At 40.9% G+C, this 24,510-nt stretch overlaps 1 protein-coding gene across 4 annotated transcripts in view; it reads right to left on the bottom strand.

The window, feature by feature from the left end:
- Positions 1-24,510, bottom strand: part of LOC126259806 (DENN domain-containing protein 1A-like) — a 289,351-nt gene that overhangs the window by 48,115 nt on the left and 216,726 nt on the right. For all 4 annotated transcript variants that reach the window (XM_049956834.1, XM_049956836.1, XM_049956835.1 and 1 more), the window contains 2 exons: positions 19,756-20,012; positions 6,375-6,576 (listed from right to left, as the gene is read on the bottom strand). In XM_049956834.1, coding sequence (XP_049812791.1) covers positions 6,375-6,576; positions 19,756-20,012 — 459 coding nt within the window. The remainder of the gene's footprint in view (positions 1-6,374; positions 6,577-19,755; positions 20,013-24,510) is intronic.

Here is a 24,510-nt window from a genome sequence, read left to right as displayed (position 1 = left end):
GGCTAGTCGGCCAGCCTGTTCATTTCCTGGAATGCCTAAGTGGCTCGGTGTCCAAATGAAGGTCACTGACTTTCCAGAGCTGCAGAGGTCAACTAGTAGGTCCTGGATGTTGACGACCAGAAGAGTTTTGGGATAACACAGGGATATGTCTTTTAAGCAACTCAGGGAATCACTACAGATCAGAAAGTTGTCGTGGCTAGGGTTCTGATGTACTGCAAAGCCTGAGGTATGGCAACCAACTCTGCAGTGTGTACACTACAGGCAACCGGCAGAGTGTGCTTCTCATGTCCCCTTGCATGTGCAAAAGTGTAACCAATCTGTATAGATGCATACCAAATTAGAATAACCATGGAGGATTGAATGGGGCAGGAGTCTGAGAAGGGTAGTAACAGTGTCATCCTTCGGGCCACAATAGGTATCAATCTACATCACAGGACAGTGTATAGATCACCAGCTGGTCAACCCAGTTTTGGGTAATGCGCAAACAGTCTGAACTGTTGGTTATGGAACAGAGTAGAGTGACATAGATGAGAAGGCATCTGACAGACTCTGACTGTGTAATTAGCCAGAAGCTGCTGTCTAACCTGCAGTGGTGAGACACCGGCTTACACCAGGAGGCTGTCAACAGAGGTCATATGGACAGCCCTCATTGCCAATGGCACACCAGTGTGGTGAACAGCATCCAGCAAGCTCAGTACGGACAATGCTACTGAACCACAGTCGATACATCCATAGTTCAAGCAGGATAAAATCAGTGATTTGCAAAATCTCAGAACTACACCATCACTGCCCCACAAGGAGTTACTAAGAAAGCAGAAAGCATTTAGCTTCTTCATGCAAGTTGCCTTGAGCCAACGGATATGTGGCAGGCAAGTTAGCTTGTTGTCAAATAAATTCCCTATGAATTATAAAGTTTCAACGACTTCAATTAACTGGTCACCAAGATAAATTTCTGGGCGGGGATTGCACAGTACAGAGTCAGGAAAACTGCACAGCTTATGATTTTGCAGGAGAAAATTGATAGCTGTGATTCAGTGCCCAGTCATGTACTTCCCATACAGTCCCCTGAAGTTTGTACTCAGTGGTGTGCAGTGATGCGGATGCATATTACAGGCAAAGATCATCCACATAAAGTGACACAGAGACTGTGGGGCCCTCTGCATCTACGATACCTTTGATGGTGATAGCGAAAAGCGTTACACTTGGAACAAATCCCTGAGGGACTCCAGTTTCCTGTAATGTATTAGTTTATTGGTTTCTGAGAGTCAAAAAAGTCTGAGAAATAGGAAATCCTGGATAAAAACGGGAAAACTGCCCCAGAAACCCCACTCATGCATTGTTGATAGTATGTGATGTCACCATGCGGTATCATATGCCTTCTGTAGGTCAAAGAACAGCAATAGATATATGGCCTCCGGCTTCAGGGCACCAACAAAGACAGTTGCTGACCATATTTTCAAATCGCTTATACAGTCCATTTGTCAGAGAGAATGGCCGGTAGTTAGTTAAAATATGTGTGTCCTTTCTCAGTTTCAGGACAGGAATAATAATACTTTCCTGCCATTGAAGGAGAAATTCTCCTTCCCGCCAAATACAATTAAAAAGCCTGAGGATACATTTCATGCTGTTGGCACGAAGATGTTTCAGCATTTGGTTGCGGATTTTGTCAGATCCGCAGGTCATATCTCGACACTCTGCCAAAGTGTTGCAAAACTCCCATTCATTAAAAGGGGTGTTGTATGACAGAACTATGTGCATGGAAGGATAGCAGGCGGTGCTCGGTGAGGTGTTTCTGGCTCAGGAAATGAGGACAGTAATTACTGAAAGTGGACACTTCAGCTAAGTGTGCCACAAAACATTCGGCAAGTACCATGGGATTAGTGCAGATGTTATCACTGAGAAGGATACCAGGAAATGCTGCGGGTGGCAGATGGCCACAAATGTGGTGGAGGTTAGTCCATACTAGGAAGAATGGGGTGCAAGATTGCATAGATGATACATATTGCTCTCAACATTTCTGATTCATTTTCTTTATTAAAAACCACACTTTCATCTGGAATCTCTTGAATGGGATTAAGTTATCCATACAGGGCATGTGCTAGGGCTGTGAGGATGGGTCGTGAGTCGTGGTTGGGTAGCTCGGATGGTAGAGCACTTGCCCGCGAAAGGCAAAGGTCCAGAGTTCGAGTCTCGGTCCAGCACACAGTTTTAATCTGCCAGGAAGTTTCATGTCAGCGCACGCTCCACTGCAGAATGAAAATCTCATTCCAGTTATTTACTGTTTCCACACAGTATTTTAAATTTTTTAAATTTCTTTATCTTCAGACAGACTGACTGGCTATGTTACTGAAGTGTTGAGGAAGTTGATTTAAATCATTTGGAAAATTGCTGCACATTTTTTTTAGATTATGTCAACTAATAATACTGGAATAAGTAATTACTATTCGTGACAGATGATCATACAGATTATTGAAGTTTATGTGTACAAAACAACCATCATATTATTGCACTTGGCCTCCCATGGCCATTATTGGAAACATGCGGTGATGTTAGAGTACACAAAAACCATATATACTTTTTCAACTGTTATATACACTGTGAGAGTCTGAACAACTTCATGAGCAAGACGTCTGTTTGTTAGAACAGCAGAGCACATTCTCGTAGAATTCTAGTGCACAGGTAAACCTATGAACCGATTGAGGTGCTCTCACTCCCAAGTGCAACAATATTGTGTTTGACTAATAGCATCATTTGTCATATGAGGTGCTATCCAAAATTTTCGGGACTGGTACTGCCATCTGTTGAAAACATTACCATTCCACTAATGGTCACCATCACCCTCCCAGTGCTTCTGCCACTGTTCAAACGTTTTCTGGAAGTCCTGTTCTCTGAGAGTGTTTATCACCGCCAATGATGCTTCTTGAATCCTCTCTAGAGTGTCAAACTGACAGCCTTTCAATTTGAGTTTCAGTTTAGGGAATAGCGCAAAGTTTCAAGGTGCCAAATCTAGTGAGTACAGTGGGTGGTGTGCAACCGTCATGTTGTTTTTTGCCAAAAATGTCCTGGTGAGCAAGGACATGTGACAGGGCGCATTGTTGTGATGCAGCAGCCAGTTCCCTTGACACCAAAGTTTGGGCCTCCATTGCTGCACGTTTTCACAGAGCCATCACAAAACGTCACAGTAGTACGCAGAATTCACTGTTTGGTTGGGTGGGACAAATCCTTTGTGTTCAATTCCCTTGGTATCAAAGATAATGATGATCATGCTCTTCACTTTGCTCTTCACCTATCTCGCTTTTTTGGGTCTTGGAGAGCCTGGGCTCTTCCACTGGGATGACTGTTGCTTTGTATCTGGGTCATAACCGTAAACCCAGCTCTTGTCGCCAGTGATAACATGTGACAAGAAGGTTGGATCACCAGATGCAGTCTGACAAAGGTCCATGCACACTTCAACATACTGTGCCTTCTGATCGGCAGTCAGTGTCCTTGGCACAGATTTTGCGGCGACATGATTGACGCCCAATTCATCAGTCAACATTCGTTGACATGTCCCATAACCAATACCCACTTCATCTGCAAGGTCTTGAATGATGCAACGTCAATACACACGAACCAACTGTTGAAGTTTGACAACAATGTCTGGTGTTGCATAGCTAATGGGGCTTCCTGTGTGAGCATCATCTTCAATGTCTGCACGGCCGGCCCTGAAGCGAGCATGCTGCTCAAACACACATGTACGGCTCATGCTCTGTCCCCCAAACACTTGTTTATCATTGCAAAGGTCTCCGTAGCACTTTTTCCGAGTTTCACAGAATTTGATACACACATGCTGTTCTTTCGTGGATCCATTGTAAAATCACCACACACCCAACACACAGTATTACGGAAATCACTGTGGACACACAACACGTCCTCCCAGCTGAATGCCACTCTGCAAACTGACTCATCAGATACGCAGCTCTCGCCCCCTAGCGGTGCGAAGATCTACTGCTCCTACTTTCCAGATGGCAGCACCAGTCCCGAAAATTTTGGATTCCACCTCGTAAATAGTAATTGTGTTGTGGTATTTGTAGTGAATTATGATGTAAGACTTTCCAGAACCTTGAAAATCATTATCATTCACATTCAATTTACGTAACAAGACTGTCCATCTATAGATGAGGAGGCAAAATGCCCTTGATATGCATTTTGGAATGAATAAGAATTAGCGGTTACTGTATTAGTGTTAACATGTCATTTGAGTTGTAACAGTCACATGCTTAACCAACAGTCCAATACGGATTGTGAATTCCCTGTGGGGAAAAAACTGTATGGTCACCAGCAGAAATAAAATTACAGAATTACTGGCAAATTTTGAAATTCTGAGGTAATAATTTTTCTTAGTTGTAAATGACGCTCTTCAAGAAGAGTAGTTATTCATTACATTAATTTTCTTCTTCACAGGTGAACACAAAGTCCATCTGCAAATCACATATTCATCTCTGAAGAAGTTTTAGGTATTTAACACACTATTTGTTTCAGTTCATTAGAGGAGAATTTCTTATAGCGCTGGGCAACAAACATGGAATGCTAACATGAGAAGGGTTTCACTGTTGACTATTTTTTATACTTCTCCTATGAAGTCAGTTGTCACTCTTCCTCTAGCCCTTTTGCTACACATAATGAATGAGTGCTGGTGCCTAAAGCTGTAATTTATATTGCCACAGTGTCACACAAAAATCTTTATGTATAAAATTGTAGAGTCCCAATAAGTTTTTTGGTTTTATTGCTAGCCTGAACCTTTTCTCAGTTGACCAAAAGTCTCCTATTTTGCCATTAAATTTATTTTGGTGTTATGCAGCTTCTTTCCTTCTTGATCTTCCTCTCCTATCCCTACACATCCATTTCATTCTTTCTTCTTCATCCTGCATTCCTATTCAGTCATCACTTTTCCTCCTGTTCCTTCTCTTTCCCCAACCTCTGCCTGCTATCATCTCCTCCTCCTCCTGTTTCCTTCCATTGCCACCACCTCTCCACAGGCTCTCCCACCTACCTCCTCCTCCTCCTCCTCCTCCTCCTCCTCTTTCCCTCACTATGGCCCCTGGTTCTCTTCTTGCCACTCTGTTTTCTGCTACTCCCTTAATTCCACTTTGTCTTCCTTCCTCCCCATCTCTTTTCATCCTATCTTCCCTCCTCTTTCTTCTCCTTACTATCACTCTTTTCTACCTCCTCCTCATCAACTTCTACTAATCATCACTACATCTACATACTTATGTACTCTCCAAACAACTGAGAACTGCTAGGCAGCAGGTACCTTGCTTGGTATGGTGACACATGTTAGGGTTTCTTTCTGTTCCAATCCCACATGGAGTGTGAGAATGACTGCTTAAATGCCTCTGTGAATGTTGTAATTAGTCTAATTTTGTCACCACAGTTCTTATGGAAATGACACATAAAGGGCCGAAGAATACCTCTGGATTCTTCACGTAACATCAGTTCATGAGAAATTTTCTAAGTAGGCTTTCATGGGATAATTTGCTTGTATTTAAAGAGTCTGGCAATTCAGATTTTTCAACATTTCTGCGACATTCCCACGAGAGAAGCAGACCTGTGATTGTTTTTATTCTCTTTTTTGTACAAGTTCAATATTGCCTGTTAAGTCTTATCTAGTACAGGTTCTACACATTTGAGCAATATTCTAAGATGGAAACACAAGTGATTTGTAAGCAAGCTCCTTTGTAGACTGTATGCATTTTCCAGGTATCGTGCCAATGAACCGAACTCTGTCATATGCCTTATCTACAAATGAATCTGTGTGATCATTCCTTTTCATATCCCTACAAATTGTTAGAATCAAGTATTCATATAAGTTGGCTGATTCTAATTCTGTATCACTAATATTGCAATCAAAGGATACTATTTTGTTTTTGATTAGTGAAAAGCATAATTTTACATTTCTCAACATTTAAATTTACTTGCCAAACTTTCTACCACTTTGAAATCTTATCAAGATCTAACTGAATATCTGTGCTAATTTTATCACACAGTACTTCATTATGGGTTACTGTGTCATGTGACAAAAAACTGATGGACAATCAATATATAATATTAATAAACAACACATACAGCAAGTGTCTCAACACAGTTTTTTGGGGTGCTACTGACATTACTTCTACATTTATCACCTATTTTCCATCCAAGATAACATAGTTTACAAAGAAATCCACAATCTAGTCACAAACCCCAGCCACTACCACCACCACTGACACCAGTTATAGCAATAACTGCAATAGCAATGAAGAGTGCAGTAAGCATACCAACACCACTTGTTAAACAAACGAAAATAATGTTTTCTGCTGAAAAATCATGGAAAACAGAACCACAGGTCTACCTACTGTTCTGTCCACTGGAGGGGAAACATCGTCAGTCACATCTGTTAGAGCTGAACACTTTTTGAAAATGTCTTGAAGGTCCCCCATCAGATTCATATCCAGTGGTATCAAATCTTGTGCTGGTGGGCTGGTGCTCAATTCTGATGGCCCTCCTTCAGAAGGACTCTGGTCAGAAAGTGGGCTCAGAGCACAGTACGGTTTCGTCCTGTAATGAGAAAAGTACAATAATACATGGAAGCATCTATAAAATTTGAACAGGAGTTGGAGAAATGGTGAATGGTGGTTTGGGTTCTTAATGCTGCAATTATTAAAAAACTTCCTACTAGATTCCATAGCTAATGTAGTTGAAATTATCTAAGTTCAAGAGCCATTACTATAAAATATACATCAAATGCCCACTCGCTCCAAAATTCAAATTCTATTATTGTACAATATTCATCACAAGTCTACTCCCTTCCTATCGCTATCACAGGTGAACACACATTTGCTCAACTGCAGCAAACTTAACAAACTGCTAATATGTCATTTGCTTTAAAATGTACTGTTAAAATAAAATTAGTGGCAAAGAGAGTACTGAATAGTTTGGATATGTTTATCTATTGAGTACATACTTGACTGAAGTGCACTCAGGAAGTCAGAGTAGATGGCAAATTTGACAGCTTGTACAAGTTACATCTGCTCTTGTGGCCTTAATGTCACATACATATCCTCGCCATAAACATATTTTGCAACTGAATCATGACGATGTAAGGGGACTATCACAAAGCAACCGATGAAATTAACCCGCACTTTGATCCATCTGTATACACTAAAATGTAGTAGCACTGTTCAGCTAAAATAAGATAGCAATGACTTAAAGTAACCTGCACTACAGTTTCTTGTACATCTAAATAATTTCAAACTTCTTCTTAGCATCTTCACAAGGACATAGCCAGGATTTTGTGGAAAAAAGGGAAGGGTCCAATTAATTAAAGAGGACCTTAAAAAGACATTTTCCACTTATTCTTAAAATTTCCATAAAGATCGATAAACCATTTTATTCATCAATGATCTCAAAGTACTTACCAGGCTGAGATATAATCTCCTTGCTTAGGAGTGCTGTATTTTGCAAACCACTAAAAAGCAGTCATGCTACAACCTCTATTCACCTGCCAAGGTCATTTTACACTCTTCTTCTTTCAGTTTGGATTTAAGCTGAGAAAATGACCAGGAAAAGACAAGTGCTAATTTTTTGGGGCTCTGTTATTATTACTGACAGGGCTTTTGGAATAAAGAAATCCTGTTTCAGAGAGTAGCAAGAACAATTTTTGGTGACAAAAATGCAAAGGACCCATAATTATTCAATCTTACACTTTCCCAAATTTCCTCAATTAAGTATGTGTCCCCTCACTTCATGCAATGTATGGAGGATCATTTTCTGCATTAAAGAATGCCCTAGCACACAAATCCATGAGCCTAAATGAGGAAAATTTGGATTATTATTTATCATATGGCTTTTCGTGCCAGGAGTCTCCAAAGAGATGCTTGGCTTGCTCTTTTCATTAAAGCAGATGGGCTGTATCTTTAATGGAATTGGAATCTTTCAGGAAAGATAGGTATCTGGAAGTAATTGGCTGTGGCATTTTGTAAGGGACCAACTTTCTGAATTTTCCTAAAGTGAAAATGGGAAACACACAGAAATGCATTTTGAAGGTAGGCAGATGGATTCAAACCGCCTCACCTCCCAAATCTACCAACTGTTAGCTCAGCGGTTTAACATGAAGAGCTATCCCAAGTCGAGGAATTTGGAAAAACTGGTTGTTGTATATTATTTTCAAATAAAGTAAAATGCATCAAAACAAAAGATCAAATTCTGACATTGCATGTTTAGTCATTTGACAGTGCATGAATGCATGAATATTTTGAGATTTAACTATTCATGGAACTTCTGGCTTACGTTGTTGCAGTATTACAAGACCATAAATAGATTTTGCATGAAAGGTGGAGGGAGGGATACAGGGTCCAGCCGACTCAGACGAATTCAAGCAGTCAGCCAAAAAAATCTTTTAGAAATGAATGATAGAATGTGCTATCATCCCATACCCCTTCTGTTCCCCACAAACCCCTCCACATTGTTCTGTATCACAACCACATTTCATAATTGAGTGCTGCCTAGGTGACTAGATTCACCAATATTTTGCCGTTTGTGCAATTACTGACAGAACATTGAGCAATTTTTTTTTTTTTTTTTTTTAAAGACATGCAACCATTGCCGTTTGTTGATCAATGCAATTTTCAGGTAACACAGACAAATCCATGTGTATTTTTATGCAGTGATTTTAATTTAATGTCATTTGTAATTACATTTACTGCTCCACTGCCTTGTGAAGAACTGAAATATTGCAACCCCAAAGTTCGATCAGCCTCCAAATAACGAATCCTGTGCTAACATTAAACTGCTGTAGATACGTAATTAGGCTATTATAGTAGTGCATACATATTTTTAACTTATCATAATGCTAACGGATGAATCAAAATCTCTTCTCCTCTTCTTTCTAGTTGCAAACTTATCCATAATTAGAAACTATCACAAAAGCACACAGCACAAATGCAATAAACATAGCACTTAATTAAATTCATCTTCAACTAAGAACTGAACTGATTAACAAAACAGCAATGGAGCTTACACAAAACCAATAATTGGTCTTAGTTAAAACAACAATGGGGAATAAGCTAATAGTACAATGGATATATAGATAGTTTAAAACTATCTTTTGCTTTGCTGACTATCGATAGTGCATACCCCTTTTTTGTTGTGTGACTGAAAATCAAAATATCTTTCAATATCACTACACGGAAACTACATCGAGTGTAGTTTCATTTAAGTGATTTAGGGGGGTTGGGGTGGGGACGGGGGTGGACACCGTGGACCCCCCCTCCCCCTTTGGCTACAGCTTTGATCTTCAATAACCTGGATGACAACTGTTTTCACAGTCATCCGAGACCAATAATTTTGATCTCAAGTTCGATCTCAAACTGGTGGGTCAATCATGGAATCCCCACCTGTGGAGTTCTCATAAGATCTCAATCCTTCTAACATCATATGTTTTTTTTTTTTTTTTTTATGTCAAATAAAACACCAAATAGGTGTTCAGAGAAAATGAAGGCATGTTGTTTGGCCTACCCATAACCATAGCTTCTTTTCTGCACCTGAAGAACAAACTAGAAGCAATTTTTAATGTCATTTATTTGTGTGTCTTTCTTTCTGCAGTACTGGGAAAGAGCTAGTAAGACCATCTCTCTTTTTATCTCAATTTCTGCGTGTGTGTGTGTGTGGGGGGGGGGGGGGGGGGCGGCAATTATCAGAACTATATTTATCACATAAAAATATTAAACAATTTAAAAATTTTTAAAGCTTAGCTCATATTTCTGTCCAAAGAAAAAATTGACAATACAGCTTCCTTTTACATGGGACTTTCCCTAGTTCTTCATTACTGTACCCCAACACATCATTTGTATTCCAGGATTCTTTAATTGAACTATAACCTTGATCATAATTTAAAGAAGCAGTCTGATAACTAGTTTTATTCCTGAACAATCAATTTCAGATCTATAAAAAGTAGAGGGAAATGATTGTCTGTAAAGAACATCAGAGTGGCGATTGCTCAACATATTAAGACAAAATAATATGCCACAGCTCCTAATGGAACTGGTTGCATAAAGTACATTACCAGTAATAACAGACGTATTTTATGATAGCAGGCTACAATATCCTGCCTTAACTTTTTGTTAATACTTCACTTTTTTTTAGATCTCAAGATGATTGGTCAATTATAATTAACTATTGCAGATCATGTGTCTCCTTATGGGGAGGTTTACTATTGCCCCGAAAAAAGCATGTTCTTTGAGAATTTTTTTCTTGGGATGTGTTATAGATATCAATGTCAAATTTGGTCAAATGTTTATTGATATTTCCTCTACAAACTGGAATTTTTTCAACCGGAAATGTCGAAGAGCAAAGGCGGAAGTGCCGTCGGAATGAAACAAAATTTCGATGTAGACCTCCACGCGCGATAAGTCGCAGGTCAGCCTGCTCGTCTGAAATCAAAATTGAGTTGACGTAATCAAATTATATAAGATACTTTAGGAGTTGTACCTCACTTAAGTTATTTGGACCATAGGAAACAAAATGGCGGCCATTTGAAGAGGGGGGGGGGGGGGGGGGAATAGAGTTTTTGTCATCGATTTTTCGACTTCGTCGGCCAAGTAAAAATATTTATAGTTCATGGATCGGAATAAAAGGGGTACAACTCCTAGTCAATTTAGTTACCTTTGTTGGAAACAAAGAATCATGCCAATCGGTTCAGTAGATTTTAAGTAACCATACCGCGCGTTAAAAAGAAGTCACTTTGAGAAAAACGCGTTTGAAGTTGACTACATATAAATGCAATATTATGCAACTTACGTTCAATCTGCTATTCCGGGTCCATAAACTAGTCCTTCCTCTTCCTCACAGAGGGCGTTCTGCTAGATCTGGGCTATCCTGCGCTGCTCCAGAGCCGCTCGTATGGCTGGTGACAAGCGGTTTTCGGCTGATTGAATCCGGTGGTCGCCTGAACTGCGTCGAATAGAGTCCCAGGGTGACGTACATCGTTGGCATGGTCTTCAGAATTACTGGATACCCTTCGTTGAAGCTGCTCACTGCCAGGAAAGTCGCAATCTCCACAGTATTCGCACCAGAATGCAAATGCTTGGGGTCTAACTTCCAAATACACGCATTCAAACTTTCATTTGAATTTTGTGTGTTTCCTCCCAAGCACTGGTACAATGGCTTGTCCTCCAAAAGGGCCTCGTAGATCAGATGAACCACTTTTTGAACTTCTTTGGAGAGCGGCTGGTCGTGTTGATATTCATCCAGATGCCTGGTAGCCTCTACAATGCGCCACTTGCACCAGTTTCCCCAGCCGGACAATTTTGGTGTTGTGGGTGGTCATCCATCGAATACTTGTGCAAATACATTGCCCAAATTGCCTTCTTCATCTCTTCTACCGAATTGGAATGCCGTCGGATTGCCCAGCTGTAGTACGTTGTAAGCTCCTTGATTGCTTTATCAGTAAGCTTCCCTTGTCCTTTTCCTCCGATGCCTTTGTTTTGTTTCTTCAAATGGTTCAAATGGCTCTGAGCACTATGGGACTCAACTGCTGTGGTCATTAGTCCCCTAGAACTTAGAACTACTTAAACCTAACTAACCTAAGGACATCACACACATCCATGCCCGAGGCAGGATTCGAACCTGCGACCGTAGCAGTCGCACGGTTCCGGACTGCGCGCCTAGAACCACGAGACCACCGCGGTCGGCTTTGTTTCTTCGCGTTTTGTTTCTTCGCATTTCTAAGCCGCGTGCCCATTCTTTTCTCTACATGTCCTATACATTCTTTCTTCTCGATGATCACATCTGGGTACAGTTTCAAATCAACGAGGCCTTTGAAAGTTTTTGTATCACCGTCCCCAATATAATACTTGTACTTCACGCCGAATAAGTCTTCCGAACGCCAAAACATCTGCTTCACAGCGTTGGCCTCCATTTTGCTGCACTTCCGGAATAATTCGTGCTGTATTGTTCTTCATGAGACTAGTACCATTTATCATACTCCACGGGATCTAGTGATGCTCACAACAACTCTGACAGAATGATGACTTTACTTGACAATCTAATACTTTCTTGAAATATTTGCCGATTAGCGAAGTTATTCTGAACAATGACGAAAAGCTGCGCTTCTTCCATGATCCATCGCCTGAGACTGATAAATGCATTCGTTCCTGACCCGTCTCTCCATTTAGTTCAACTTCTTCAGATATTTCTCTCGCCCAAACGACCTCAAATACAGCCTTCGCAGCAACGTACACATTTTCGAGGCAATTTTAGTACAGAGTAGTAGATAAGCCAACTGACACATCCATGAGCCCACAAAATAAGTTCACGCCGCGTATACCTTGTCCTAACAGACGCATAATGAACTTAAGGCAGTGATTAATTTCATACGACTGGTTTACTGTCGGAGATGATTTGACATGACGTACAGGACACATGCATCGTATAGTCAGCTTGAAACCAAGACCTCGTTCAATGGTCCGGGTGAATTCGACATCACCGTTGCAGGTCTTGCACTTTAATATTGTTGATAAAAAGTTGAAGACTGCCAAAATGTCCAGCATCATGTAGGAAAATCCAGGATCAATCTCGATGTCATCTTGGTCAGTAAATTTCAGCTTTTTCGCGGATGTGCTCGGAAAAGTAATCTCGTGCTCAACTGTGCTGGTTCCCTTTGAATTTCCTCGGCCTCTCAATCGAGCAACTGTCTCTCCTGGGTCTTCGCGGCATTTTCGTCGCACTTGTCACACGTGTGCTTGTTTACACGCCGGGAACACAGACTAACTGATCCAAGAAGCAAATCTTAGGTAGGTATCTATATCACAATATTTACCGACGGTCGGTAAATGAATCAGACATGCAGTGCCATCTAGCAATCACTTGAGTCAGTTTTAGTCATGGGTAAGCACACAGAATAATTTTTTGCAGCTACAAAGTCGAAATTCCCGAAAAAAACTGGTGCGTGAAAAAGGCCGATTTCAGGCAGGTGCACTGTTTTGTTCAACCGCGTATAACAAACATTTCCATTCCGTATTTGCTAAAACCGTTTTAGGGGTGGATTCTAAACACTATCATGGATCCAATAAACGCAATTTTTTTAAAAAATCTATTTTTTTAACCAAAAGATAGTAAACCTTCACGTAAGTGTCTATGTCAGGTCTCTTAAAATCTGTAATTTTACAATATATGAAAGAGAAGCAAGACATCTCCGCAACAGAAGTCCTTCTCTGCAGAGTGATTTACTCGTTTATTTATTTACTGAGATGTACTACCGAAAGTAACTTGCTGCAAGTCTCTTATTTATGAGAATTCCATAGTAATTTAATAACAGCAATAAAAAGGGTCTACATAGGAGAATGAGGCCACAGATGGAGTTGTTAAAATAACAATGTGTGTTCAGATTTACTGCTATTAAGTAACTTGCACGTTATATCCAGTGCACAACAATTTTTTTCTCAATACTTCAGTAATGTTTGTTTCAGTACAGTTATTCAGTAACATCAGAGAATCATTTTAGTGAACAACCTAGGTGGTAGTACATCAATGAACTTGATTAAATCATTTAACGGAACAAAACTTTAACATTTCTTTCAAACTCTTAAAGACACTTAAAATAACAGTTCCAATTTTAAGTTGGCCAGTGGGAAATCGATAATGATATATGATATGGCTCATTTGAATACAACTCTCATTTTGGTGAAGTGTGTCTTGGCTAGCCCATGTGTTGCTAACATGTGCCAAGTTTGGCAGTAAGGGCAGTCCTTCAAAAGAAGGATAGGATCTGATCACACTGTTTTTGTGGTTGGGAGAGAAAAAGAAACCAATCAGGATGGTGTGAGAAAAAGTAGAGCTGGTACAGTGGATCTCATTTCAAGCATCTGACTTCACAAAAGGCAAAACTTGGCAGATAATTTTCTTGCGACACTCCAGGTGAGAAGAGTGTTGTGCAAACAAGAAGTACATGCCTTTGTTTTTTAGAGGTGGCAGTAAGTTATGACAAGGAATGAAGGTATGATGATATTGGCTATGTATTGCTGTAATGAACCAGCCCCATAAAAAATTGTTTACTATTAATATAGGCTCTAGGGGAGAAGATATTTCATGTGGATGGGACAGCAACAATTCCAACTGCATGTAACATTGCACTAGAAGGTCCAAACATTCACTGACATATGTAACTGGTCATTTGTGAGACTTTATGGGAACACCTAAACACACGTGCAGGTGCTGATGCAGATGGACATCACAATAACATTCTGTTTTAAGGTTATGTCAAACAAAAATGTTTACATTGATGTTGATGTCTATGATAATTAGAATAACTTCAAATACAATAAAATCAGAAGATTGTTCATAGTGTGCAAATGATTTCAACCATTCACAGCCTCATCAGAAGTGTAATAAATACAGGACGGACTTCTCTGAGCAACCCATAAAAATATAGAGTTGTCATGGTTCACACTGACTGTAAAAGTCCCATCAAAGGTGATACACAATCAGTAATGTAACTAACTGTATAAGAAACAATATTATGAAAAGGCAAGTTGTTACTCACCATAGGCGGAGATGTTGAGTCTCAGATAGGGACAACAAAAAGACTGTCACAAATAAAGCTTTCGGCCAGTTAGGCATTCATCAAAAATAGACCACACACACACACACACACACACACACACACACACACACACACACAAGATCTATTTTATATGAAGGCCTCACTGGCCGAAAGCTTTACTTGTGACAGTCTTTTTGTTGTGACTATCAGCGACTCAGCATCTCCTCTATATGGAGAGTAGCAACTTTCCTTTTCATAATATTGTTACATTCCATCATGGATTTTCCATTGTTTGATTTTTAACTGTATACAGAAGGTCAACCAATTTCCATATAGGACTTGGCTAGCAAAAGATACTTTAGCATAGTGAGTTGACTGTAGCCACCATTTGAACATGCATTCTACAACAGAAGTGTGATGTCCTCAAACTTACTTAAAAGCTAGTGACAGTCACAGTATTATTTTCACTACACAATGCATCACTAATGTGATATATCCCTTAAGTGATTTACTTATCACATACCATTATCCCCAGGTGGGTATTTTGTTTCTTGCAGTCATTGTTTTACCATCAATAGATGGTGAATAATGATAACCTGTTTACATAGTTGACAAAACTTTTTCAAGCTTATGAGGCAGCTACTTTAAGTGTTTGTTAGACATGTGAGATGCAGTGACTAACTTGTGTGGAAAAATGTGTTTTCTTAAGCCTACGAACATATATTTATTTTCAAAAATTGGTCATATAAATGTATAGCCTATACTTAATTTACTGCATTCTTTATTGTTTTGTTTTCTATTTTCTTTGTAATACATTTAATCATTTTTTATCTTGTCTTTAGTGCACCTCCACCCTCAATCCCCAGCTGGAGCTCATTACCAGTTGCATCAGTGGAAGTCCTTTCTCCTTATTTCCTATTCAGGCTGCAATGACAGCAGTTTGAATATTAGTGAAACTGCAGAAATTATCAGTAATCCTAACTTCCTGAATTCTGATGATGATTTTGATGCGAGTGAACCTGATGGAGCCCTAGAACTACCTTCAAATCCCGTAAATGAAGGGGAAGATTGATTAAAAGTTACAGGAAGAAGTGTTTCCAACTGGTGTACTGCTAGAGTTGCACATTAGCCGAAGTCATGATTGAAATGCATATAAACAATCTATAAAAATTATAAAGCTAAGAAAGTAAAGACTAGTATCAATTCAGAATGCATAAAGAAAGGTACTACCTATTGTGCTAGCTAAATTGACTCTGAAATAACTTATCAGAGAAAAATCATTTTGATAGCAACTATAAAAGACAATACACCCGTTGAATGCTTTGAGAAATTTTTTGATGAAGCAATGTTGAGTCACAAACTCAAAAAATGGTTCAAAATGCCTGGCAGAAGAACAATCACAGCTGTCAAAAAATGCATAATAAAGTTCATAGGAATATTGGCTTACACAAAATGTCACACACTCCCATAGGATCAACTATACTAAAGTGAAGATAAGGATCTAGATATAATATATGAACAAATGTATGGGACGTAAGTTATACTTACAAGGGGAGGCCGCCAATTGTGAAATTCAGATTCGATTCATACTGCGCATAATAAAAGCTCATGGCCAGAGGTGTAATGTGGCAAAGCACCAAGATGCACTTCTCAGCCATTGTCGAGAAAAATCGGCAGTTAAAAGAAACCGTTGCGGTGAAATACTCTCTATGATTACTAATTTTCTACAGCGTCGTGGCGCAGCGGTAAGCGCTCGGGTTCGTAATCCGAAGGTTGTTGGATCGAATCTCACGCCATGCAACCCCCCCTTTTTTTTTAATTCAATTCCCGGCAATCAGTTGCAACAATTATGCATATAATAAGTTGTTGAAACTCGTTTGTCATGGAAAAACTGGCGACTTCGAACGTCATTATGTTTTCCGCAAACAAAGTTTTGTTTCACAAATGTTATTAATTGTCTTCATAATGTTAACCACGTATAGTTAACGGAAGATGTAGAAACGGTATTCCGAAACGAATACGTATAGCGTAAGTCAAACATTCAAATTAGAATAGATACCCCACGAACACAAATTTGTTGCGGCAGGTATGAAATATAAACTCCGTTACTCGCTCGTTACACTTGAAGGACAGATGTTGAATGGGCCGAAACGAGCCGCCGCATAACAGCGTAGTTGCCTGCTAACTTCGAAAGAAGGTAGATGCGGTCCCTAGCACAACTGATAACATCGTCGAAAATCAGTGCGGACGGCAGAGCTTTGGTACATCCTGTTAAAAAAACGGAAAAATGGAGGCGGTACAATTGGAGAACGATCCGCCTTCACCAACATGCATAAGCAATTCATTAATAGTTTATATATTTGAATTACAAAAAACTAATAACAAAAAAAAATTGCATGGCGCGAGATTCGATCCAGCGACCTTCGGATTACGAACCCGAGCACTTACCGCTGCGCCACGACGCTGTAGAAAATTATTAATCGTAGAGAGTATTTCACCGCAACGGTTTCTTTTAACTGTCAATTTTCTCGACAACGGCTGAGAAGTGCATCTTGGTGCTTTGCTACATTACACCTCTGGCCATGAGCTTTTATTATGCGCAGTATGAATCGAATCTGAATTTCACAATTGGCGGCCTCCCCTTGTTAGAACACAAAGCTTTATTTTCATCTCAGTGATAGTGAACTCCTTAGCAGCAACCCATCTGAACAAAAGGATAAACTCATCAAAATTCAAAACATCCTGGCTAGACTGGATCTCAAAACTGGGACCTTTGCCTTTGATAGTCAAGTGAGCTACCAAATGAACTATCCAAGCACAACACAGGTTTACTTCTGACAGTATCTCTCTCCCATCTCCCAAACTTGACAAAAGTTGTCCTGCATGCCTCGTAGGACTAGCAGTCCAGAAAGAAAGAATATTGCAGAGAAGTAGTTTAGCTAAGGCCTGTGGGATTGTTTGCAGAATGTATTTTCACTCTGCTGTGTAGGGTGGTGTCTTGATTTGAAACTTCCTGTCAGATTTACAACAGAGTGTCATCTGGGGTCTCTCACCTGGAAAATTTGCCCATGACAGTTTCAGTTATGTCACTTGACACTTCAGCAGTACCAAAGATAATTTCCCAGCTGAAAAATCTAAACCTTCAAAATATTTTCAAATTATGAAAGCCAAAACAGCTGCTTGAAATTGATTTATTAACCACAACTTTTCATGACATTATAGTCACATCTTCAGGTGACAAACTGTTGACCTTTCAATACATTATGTCCTCTAAATCTCCGTAAGGGTAAATAACAGAAGTCCCCTACATTCATGCACAAAACTGGTGTCATAAAGTACGCAACATTCATGAATAAAACAGCAGTGGAACTGGAGAAAGACATAGCCTGGATGTATGTGGTGTCTCCCTCAGGTTTAGCTGGCAGCACAAAATACCATAATTTGTTCACAAAACTTACATCGAGACACTGGCAACAATGGGAGTTACAGCAACATAATGAATAGCTGCTCCACTCATCAGAACTTCCACAACGACACACTTGATGGAATGTACAGCCACAAGAAAGCAAAGAAAATGCTGTTTGCAAGTAAAATGCTATTAAGCAACACTGCATACGTAATGATGGTCTGCACATTGATGGTTTCACTCTCTGGCACTCAAAAAAAAAAAAAAGGTAACAATAAACAGTACTCACTATGATCCTCATTTGGATACTGATGAAAATATGCATATTTTTAATTACAATGTTTTTTTTATAGAATGAGATTTTCACTCTGCAGCGGAGTGTGCGCTGATATGAAACTTCCTGGCAGATTAAAACTGTGTGCCCGACCGAGACTCGAACTCGGGACCTTTGCCTTTCGCGGGCAAGTGCTCTACCATCTGAGCTACCGAAGCACGACTCACACCCGGCCTCACAGCTTTACTTCTGCCAGTATCTCGTCTCCTACCTTCCAAACTTTACAGAAGCTCTCCTGCGAACCTTGCAGAACTAGCACTCCTGAAAGAAAGGATATTGCGGAGACATGGCTTAGCCACAGCCTGGGGGATGTTTCCAGAATGAGATTTTCACTCTGCAGCGGAGTGTGCGGTGATATGAAACTTCCTGGCAGATTAAAACTGTGTGCCTGACCGAGACTCGAACTCGGGACCTTTGCCTTTCGCAGGCAAGTGCTCTACCATCTGAGCTACCGAAGCACGACTCACGCCCGGCCTCACAGCTTTACTTCTGCCAGTATCTCGTCTCCTACCTTCCAAACTTTACAGAAGCTCTCCTGTGAACCTTGCAGAACTAGCACTCCTGAAAGAAAGGATATTGCGGAGACATGGCTTAGCCACAGTTTTAAACTGCCAGGAAGTTTCATATCAGCGCACACTCCGCTGCAGAGTGAAAATCTCATTCTGGAAACATCCCCCAGGCTGTGGCTAAGCCATGTCTCCGCAATATCCTTTCTTTCAGGAGTGCTAGTTCTGCAAGGTTCGCAGAAGAGCTTCTGTAAAGTTTGGAAGGTAGGAGACGAGATACTGGCAGAACTAAAGCTGTGAGGTCGGGCGTGAGTCGTGCTTCGGTAGCTCAGATGGTAGAGCACTTGCCCGCGAAAGGCAAAGGTCCCGAGTTCGAGTCTCGGTCGGGCACACAGTTTTAATCTGCCAGGAAGTTTCATATCAGCGCACACTCCGCTGCAGAGTGAAAATCTCATTCTGCAAACATCCCCCAGGCTGTGGCTAAGCCATGTCTCCGCAATATCCTTTCTTTCAGGAGTGCTAGTTCTGCAAGATTCGCAGGAGAGCTTCTGTAAAGTTTGGAAGGTAGGAGACGAGATACTGGCAGAAGTAAAGCTGTGAGGCCGGGCGTGAGTTGTGCTTCGGTAGCTCAGATGGTAGAGCACTTGCCCGCGAAAGGCAAAGGTCCCGAGTTCGAGTCTCGGTCGGGCACACAGTTTTAATCTGCCAGGAAGTTTAATGTTTTTTTATACTTATTTTATTACATTCTGAACTGATCGGAGGACTTAAAAAGTATGATAAATTAGGGAAAAAATGACAGTTAAAAGGTTAACATCACATGCTGATCTACAGTACTGTAGCAGAAGAAGATAATTAGCATTATTGATAATTTAGTGAAAAATATTTGATCTACACAATTTAATGAACATTTCTGCAGAAACACAGTAAAAAGTGCAAACGCAATTCTTTTTACCTGTTTCCACTTGGAGGCCTCTTCCTCTGCAAGTTACTTTCTCTTCTATAGGACACAGTGGCTTTAACTTTGGAACCTGGCACTGTCTGGCGTCTTTTGTTAATTGGTGATGTCGGTGCTGAACGGGGTTTACCATTACTTTCTTCTGTATACTCAACTCCTTCATGACTGCTGGAACTGTCACGAGGCTGACTATCTCGCCATTTTGACCGTATTCCCTTGTATGCTGTACGAACTTCTTTCCCTCGTTCCCTTACCTAGTGACAATATAGTTGCACACTGCATTAAGGTTTTGTGCTTAATGTACTGTTACAAGGAACAACAGTTAAATATCACTTAATGGACAAAATTGCACATGTTCTGAAAAAAAAGAGCAATTATTTTCACATACACTCTATGTTGCAACTGTGATGTCTGTCTTCTGCAAGGTAGCCATAAATTCCACATCCACCAGTGGGATCAACACTCCATCGCTACCAATACACTCCCACAACTTTCCAGATCTGCAGAGAGTCACAACTACTTCTGTTTTCCTTATCCCACACCAAATGCTTTAATGTAAGCTGATACTAGGAACACCAGATCCTGTAGGATATCAGAACCATCTAGTGAATAATTAAAGCATAGCCCTCTGCTTCACCTGAGGTATAACCCTAAAAGTGTTTTGTTGTCCAACATGATAAAGAGTAAGCTATCTGAATGGCCAGTAATAGCACTGACTACTGATGGAAAATTCACAAAAATGCCACAAACTTTACTTAAGCTGTAGTCATGAAAGGTACAGTAAAAGGAAGAAGGAACAACTAGAAATGGCTGCACACACAGGATGATTGTCTAATGTAGGTAGTTCATCACTAATCTGCTTAGACTACTGCCAAATAGTCATTGGAGATGTCTGCCTGCATCTTCAGCAACAGGCAATCTTTGCTGGCTGATTTACTTAAGTTATTCTCCAGTTCATTGCCTTGCTGTCAACATTATCAAAAATAATGGAATCCACTATGAATGACAGATTATCAAATAAATTGAATACACACATCCTACTAAGTAAATCGCAGTTTAGGTCCTGAAGAGGCAGTAGACATTCATGACAAGGGTCAGTGTGTCGCAGGTATATTCTTAGATTTGTTTAAGGCTATTGATACTCTTGACCATAAGATTCTACTAAATAAGCTATAATTGTTAGGAATAAGAGATGAAGCTAATGACAGGCTCTGATCACACCTGACAGATAGTCTAAAAAGAGTAAAGATGACAACCTTCAAATGTGGCAACACTTTTAGTGAAAATTTTACCAGAATCAAAATCATTAACACAGAGTTCTTTGGAATGGCACATTTAGGATCAATGCTTTTCCTGATGTACATCAATGACTTTCCCATTAGTGTTATATCAGATTCTGTGTGACCATACATAGCATGAGACGAGACAGTACATAGTTTACACAAGACTACTCACTGAAAATGAGAAGTGTTGAGTTGTTGGTTGGCAAGCAGGCAATGCACGTGCACACCCACCCTCACATACACACATGGATGAATAATGCCAATGCTACATTTTGGCAGGTGCACTAGGTTATGATTAAGGTTGTGTCAGATTGGTGTGGGTAGAGGCAGCAAGAGGAGGGCAGCAAGGAGACGGATTGGGGATGGGTGGCTAGAGGTTCAGGGGGGGGGGGGGGGGCAGCCACTTTGCTGGCTAGGAATGCTAAAGGGAAAGTGGCAATTACAGACGCTAGGCATGTGATGCACAATTGTTGGGCTGGTGTGGAGTGGGGGCACACTTAAAGTGATGTGGAGATGTGAACTGGAGAGAGGCTGACATGATGATTGGGGGGGAGGGGGGGGGGAGACTTTTGGGTGGGGACAGTGGGTTATCAAAGATTGAGACCAGGATGATTACAGGAGCAAAGGATGTGTTCCAAGGATAATTCCCATCAATATAGCTCAAAGAAGCTGGTGGTGGAGGGAAAGATCTGGATAGCCCGGGTGGTGAAGCAGTCACTGAATTTGAGCATGACATGCTCAGCTGCATGATGTGCCAGCAGGTGGTTAATTTTGTTCTTAACAACAGTTTGGTGGTGGCCATTCATTCAGACGAACAGCTGGTTGGTAGTCATACTGAAACAAAAAGCTGTGCTGTGTTTGCAGCAGAGTTGATATATGACAAGGTTGCCTTCAGAGGTGGCCCTGACTCATAGGGATAAACTTGTGACCAAATTCCAATAGGAAGTGCTGGATGGGTGGCTTGGACTGCAACAGGGATATGATCCCTGTGGCAAAGGTTGGGGGTGGGAGTGATATTTGGATGGACTAGAATGTTGTGGAGGTTGGGTGGGTGATGGAACACCACTTGAGGAGGGATGGGAGGAATCTTAGGTAGGGTGTCCCTCATTTCAGGGCATACTGAGAAATAACCAATGCTCTGATGACAGATATGGTTCAGTCGTTGCAGTTAGAAGTAATGTCGGGTGATGCTCCTTCGTAGCTGATTCTTGGGGGTGAATGGAGGACTGGGTGTATGTGAGGAAAAAGGCTCGGAAAATATGTTTTTGGACTAGGGAGGAGTGCCTGTCTTTGAAGGTACATGTGATACCTTCAGCATATGGTGCAAGGGTGTTCTTGTCACTGCAGACACCACATCCACAGGTGGCTAGGCTGCATGGGAGTGATTTTTTTGGTGTGGAAGGGATGACAGGTGCTGAAATCTATGTAATGTTGGTGGTTAGTGGGTTTAATGTAGACAGAAGAGTGAACAGAGGCCTCAGAGAGGTGGAGGTAAACATCCAGGGAGGTGGCATGATGGATTGAGCAGAACCAGTTGAAATGGATGGCAGAGAAGATGTTGACATTGTGAAACAATGAGAATAGGCTGTCTTCCTCCTGAGTGCAATTCACGAAGATATCATCAATGAACCTGAATCAGACTCGGGGTTGGGAGTTTTGGAAGACTGAGGTGGTTTCCTCAAGACAGTCCATAAACAAGTTTGCATAGAAAGGTGCAATGCAAGTGCCCATGGTCATGCCACAGATTTGTTCATATACCTTCCATTCAAAGGAAAAGTAGTTGTGAATCGGAACATAGCTGGTAAGGTGGATAAGGAATGTGGTGGTGGGTTTGGTGTCTGAAGTTAGTGTTCAATAGTGGCAATGCCATGGGCATGAGGAATGTTGATGTATAGGGAGATGGCATCAACAGTTATGAGTAGGGATCCAGGACGTAGAGAGCTGGGGATGGTGGAGAGTCGTGAAGGAAGTGGTTAGTATATTTGATGTGGGAGGTCACGTTTCGGGTAATTAGTTGGAGGTACTGGCCAAAAAGAGCTGAAATTCTTTCAGTGGGAGCACAATAGTGATTGTGGATTGCAGAAAGTAGAAGGAGGGTGTATGGGGTGTCATTAGGGGGAGGAGGGAGATGGACTCAGGGGAGAGGGTCTGTGAAGAGCCTATGGATTTTAGTAGAGAGAGGTGGTGGTTGTGGATCTGGGAAGGGCCTAGGACTGATGATTATGTTGGACTTCTGGGATGGGATAACTATAGCAGAGCTTGCAGATGGTGGAGTCAGACAGCTGGTGGAGGTCTCCTGACAGGTACCCACTGTGAATGATTATGAGCATGGTGGACCCTTTGTCTGCAGGGAGGGTGATTAGCTGAAGATCTGTTTTAGGGTTGTGTATGGCTGTCCTTTCTTCTGCTGAAAGGTTCATGTTCTTAGGAAGGGACCTGGGGAAAGACAGTGAGGCGACCATGTGATGGTTAGGCAGAAAGGCGGTGGGAGGTAGTAGTCTTTGATAGGCCCAACATGGTTAAATTAGGTGTGGAGCTGAAGGTGAGGCCTTTGGCTAGGACAAACTTCTGTGTGACTGATGTTTTTGGTGGAAATGTTAACAACTGTGCTTTGGGTTTGCATGGGTTTTTGGGATTTGTTGATTGTTAGGAGGGAGGTTTGGAGGCTGTGGTAAACTGGAAAGGTCAGATAGTCAGGGTCTGGCCCCTATGAAGTGTGATGATGGGGTTAACTGTGAGGAAGATGGGTGTCGATGGATAGTGGTGCCCATGGTTAGAGGAGGACAAATTATTGAAGTGGTATCTGGGATGCTCTTCAATGTGTTGGGGTACAAGGGTTCCAATTTCAGAGATGTGGTGTATTCACAGGGTTGCCACAAGTTTCCGCAAGTGAAATTCCCTGATAAATCCCTGATTTCCAGACAAGTTTGCATTTTTCCCAGAAAAAATATTGAGATCTCAACGGTAAGTTAAGACGTAAGTTGACAATCTGTCTTTGCAACTATGGTACAAGAAACAATAGTGCAAACAAGGGAATATGCAGAAAAAACTTGCAAGCAGATGGCTTTTCCTAATGTGAGCAAAAATCTTAAGTACTAACATCAACATATTTGGTAATGAACTGTTTTTAGGCGGAGAATGCAAGCCAAATGGTATATGTGTTTTGTTAAGACCACTGATGTTATTTTATTTCAATAAAACGAAACACATTTGGTGACAAAAATATATGCTTCCTTGGAATTGCAAGACAGACTTAAAATACCTTCACTGATTTCAGAAATAACCTCAGAAAAAAGGAGGCCTCTTGAAACAAGTGTATAAGGCGGGGAAGAATTGTGTAAACCAACACTGTAGGTGACTGCCAAAAAAATGTTGGTTCTACTATGTTTGTTATTGTTGGCAATTACCCACTGTGTTATATCTATTATTTTACAGGTATTGCGTGATTTTTCTTTTGAGAAATGTGTGA

Source organism: Schistocerca nitens, chromosome 5 (assembly GCF_023898315.1).
Source record: "Schistocerca nitens isolate TAMUIC-IGC-003100 chromosome 5, iqSchNite1.1, whole genome shotgun sequence".
NCBI classification, from domain to species: domain Eukaryota; kingdom Metazoa; phylum Arthropoda; class Insecta; order Orthoptera; family Acrididae; genus Schistocerca; species Schistocerca nitens.
This window is presented reverse-complemented; position numbering and strand designations above follow the sequence as displayed.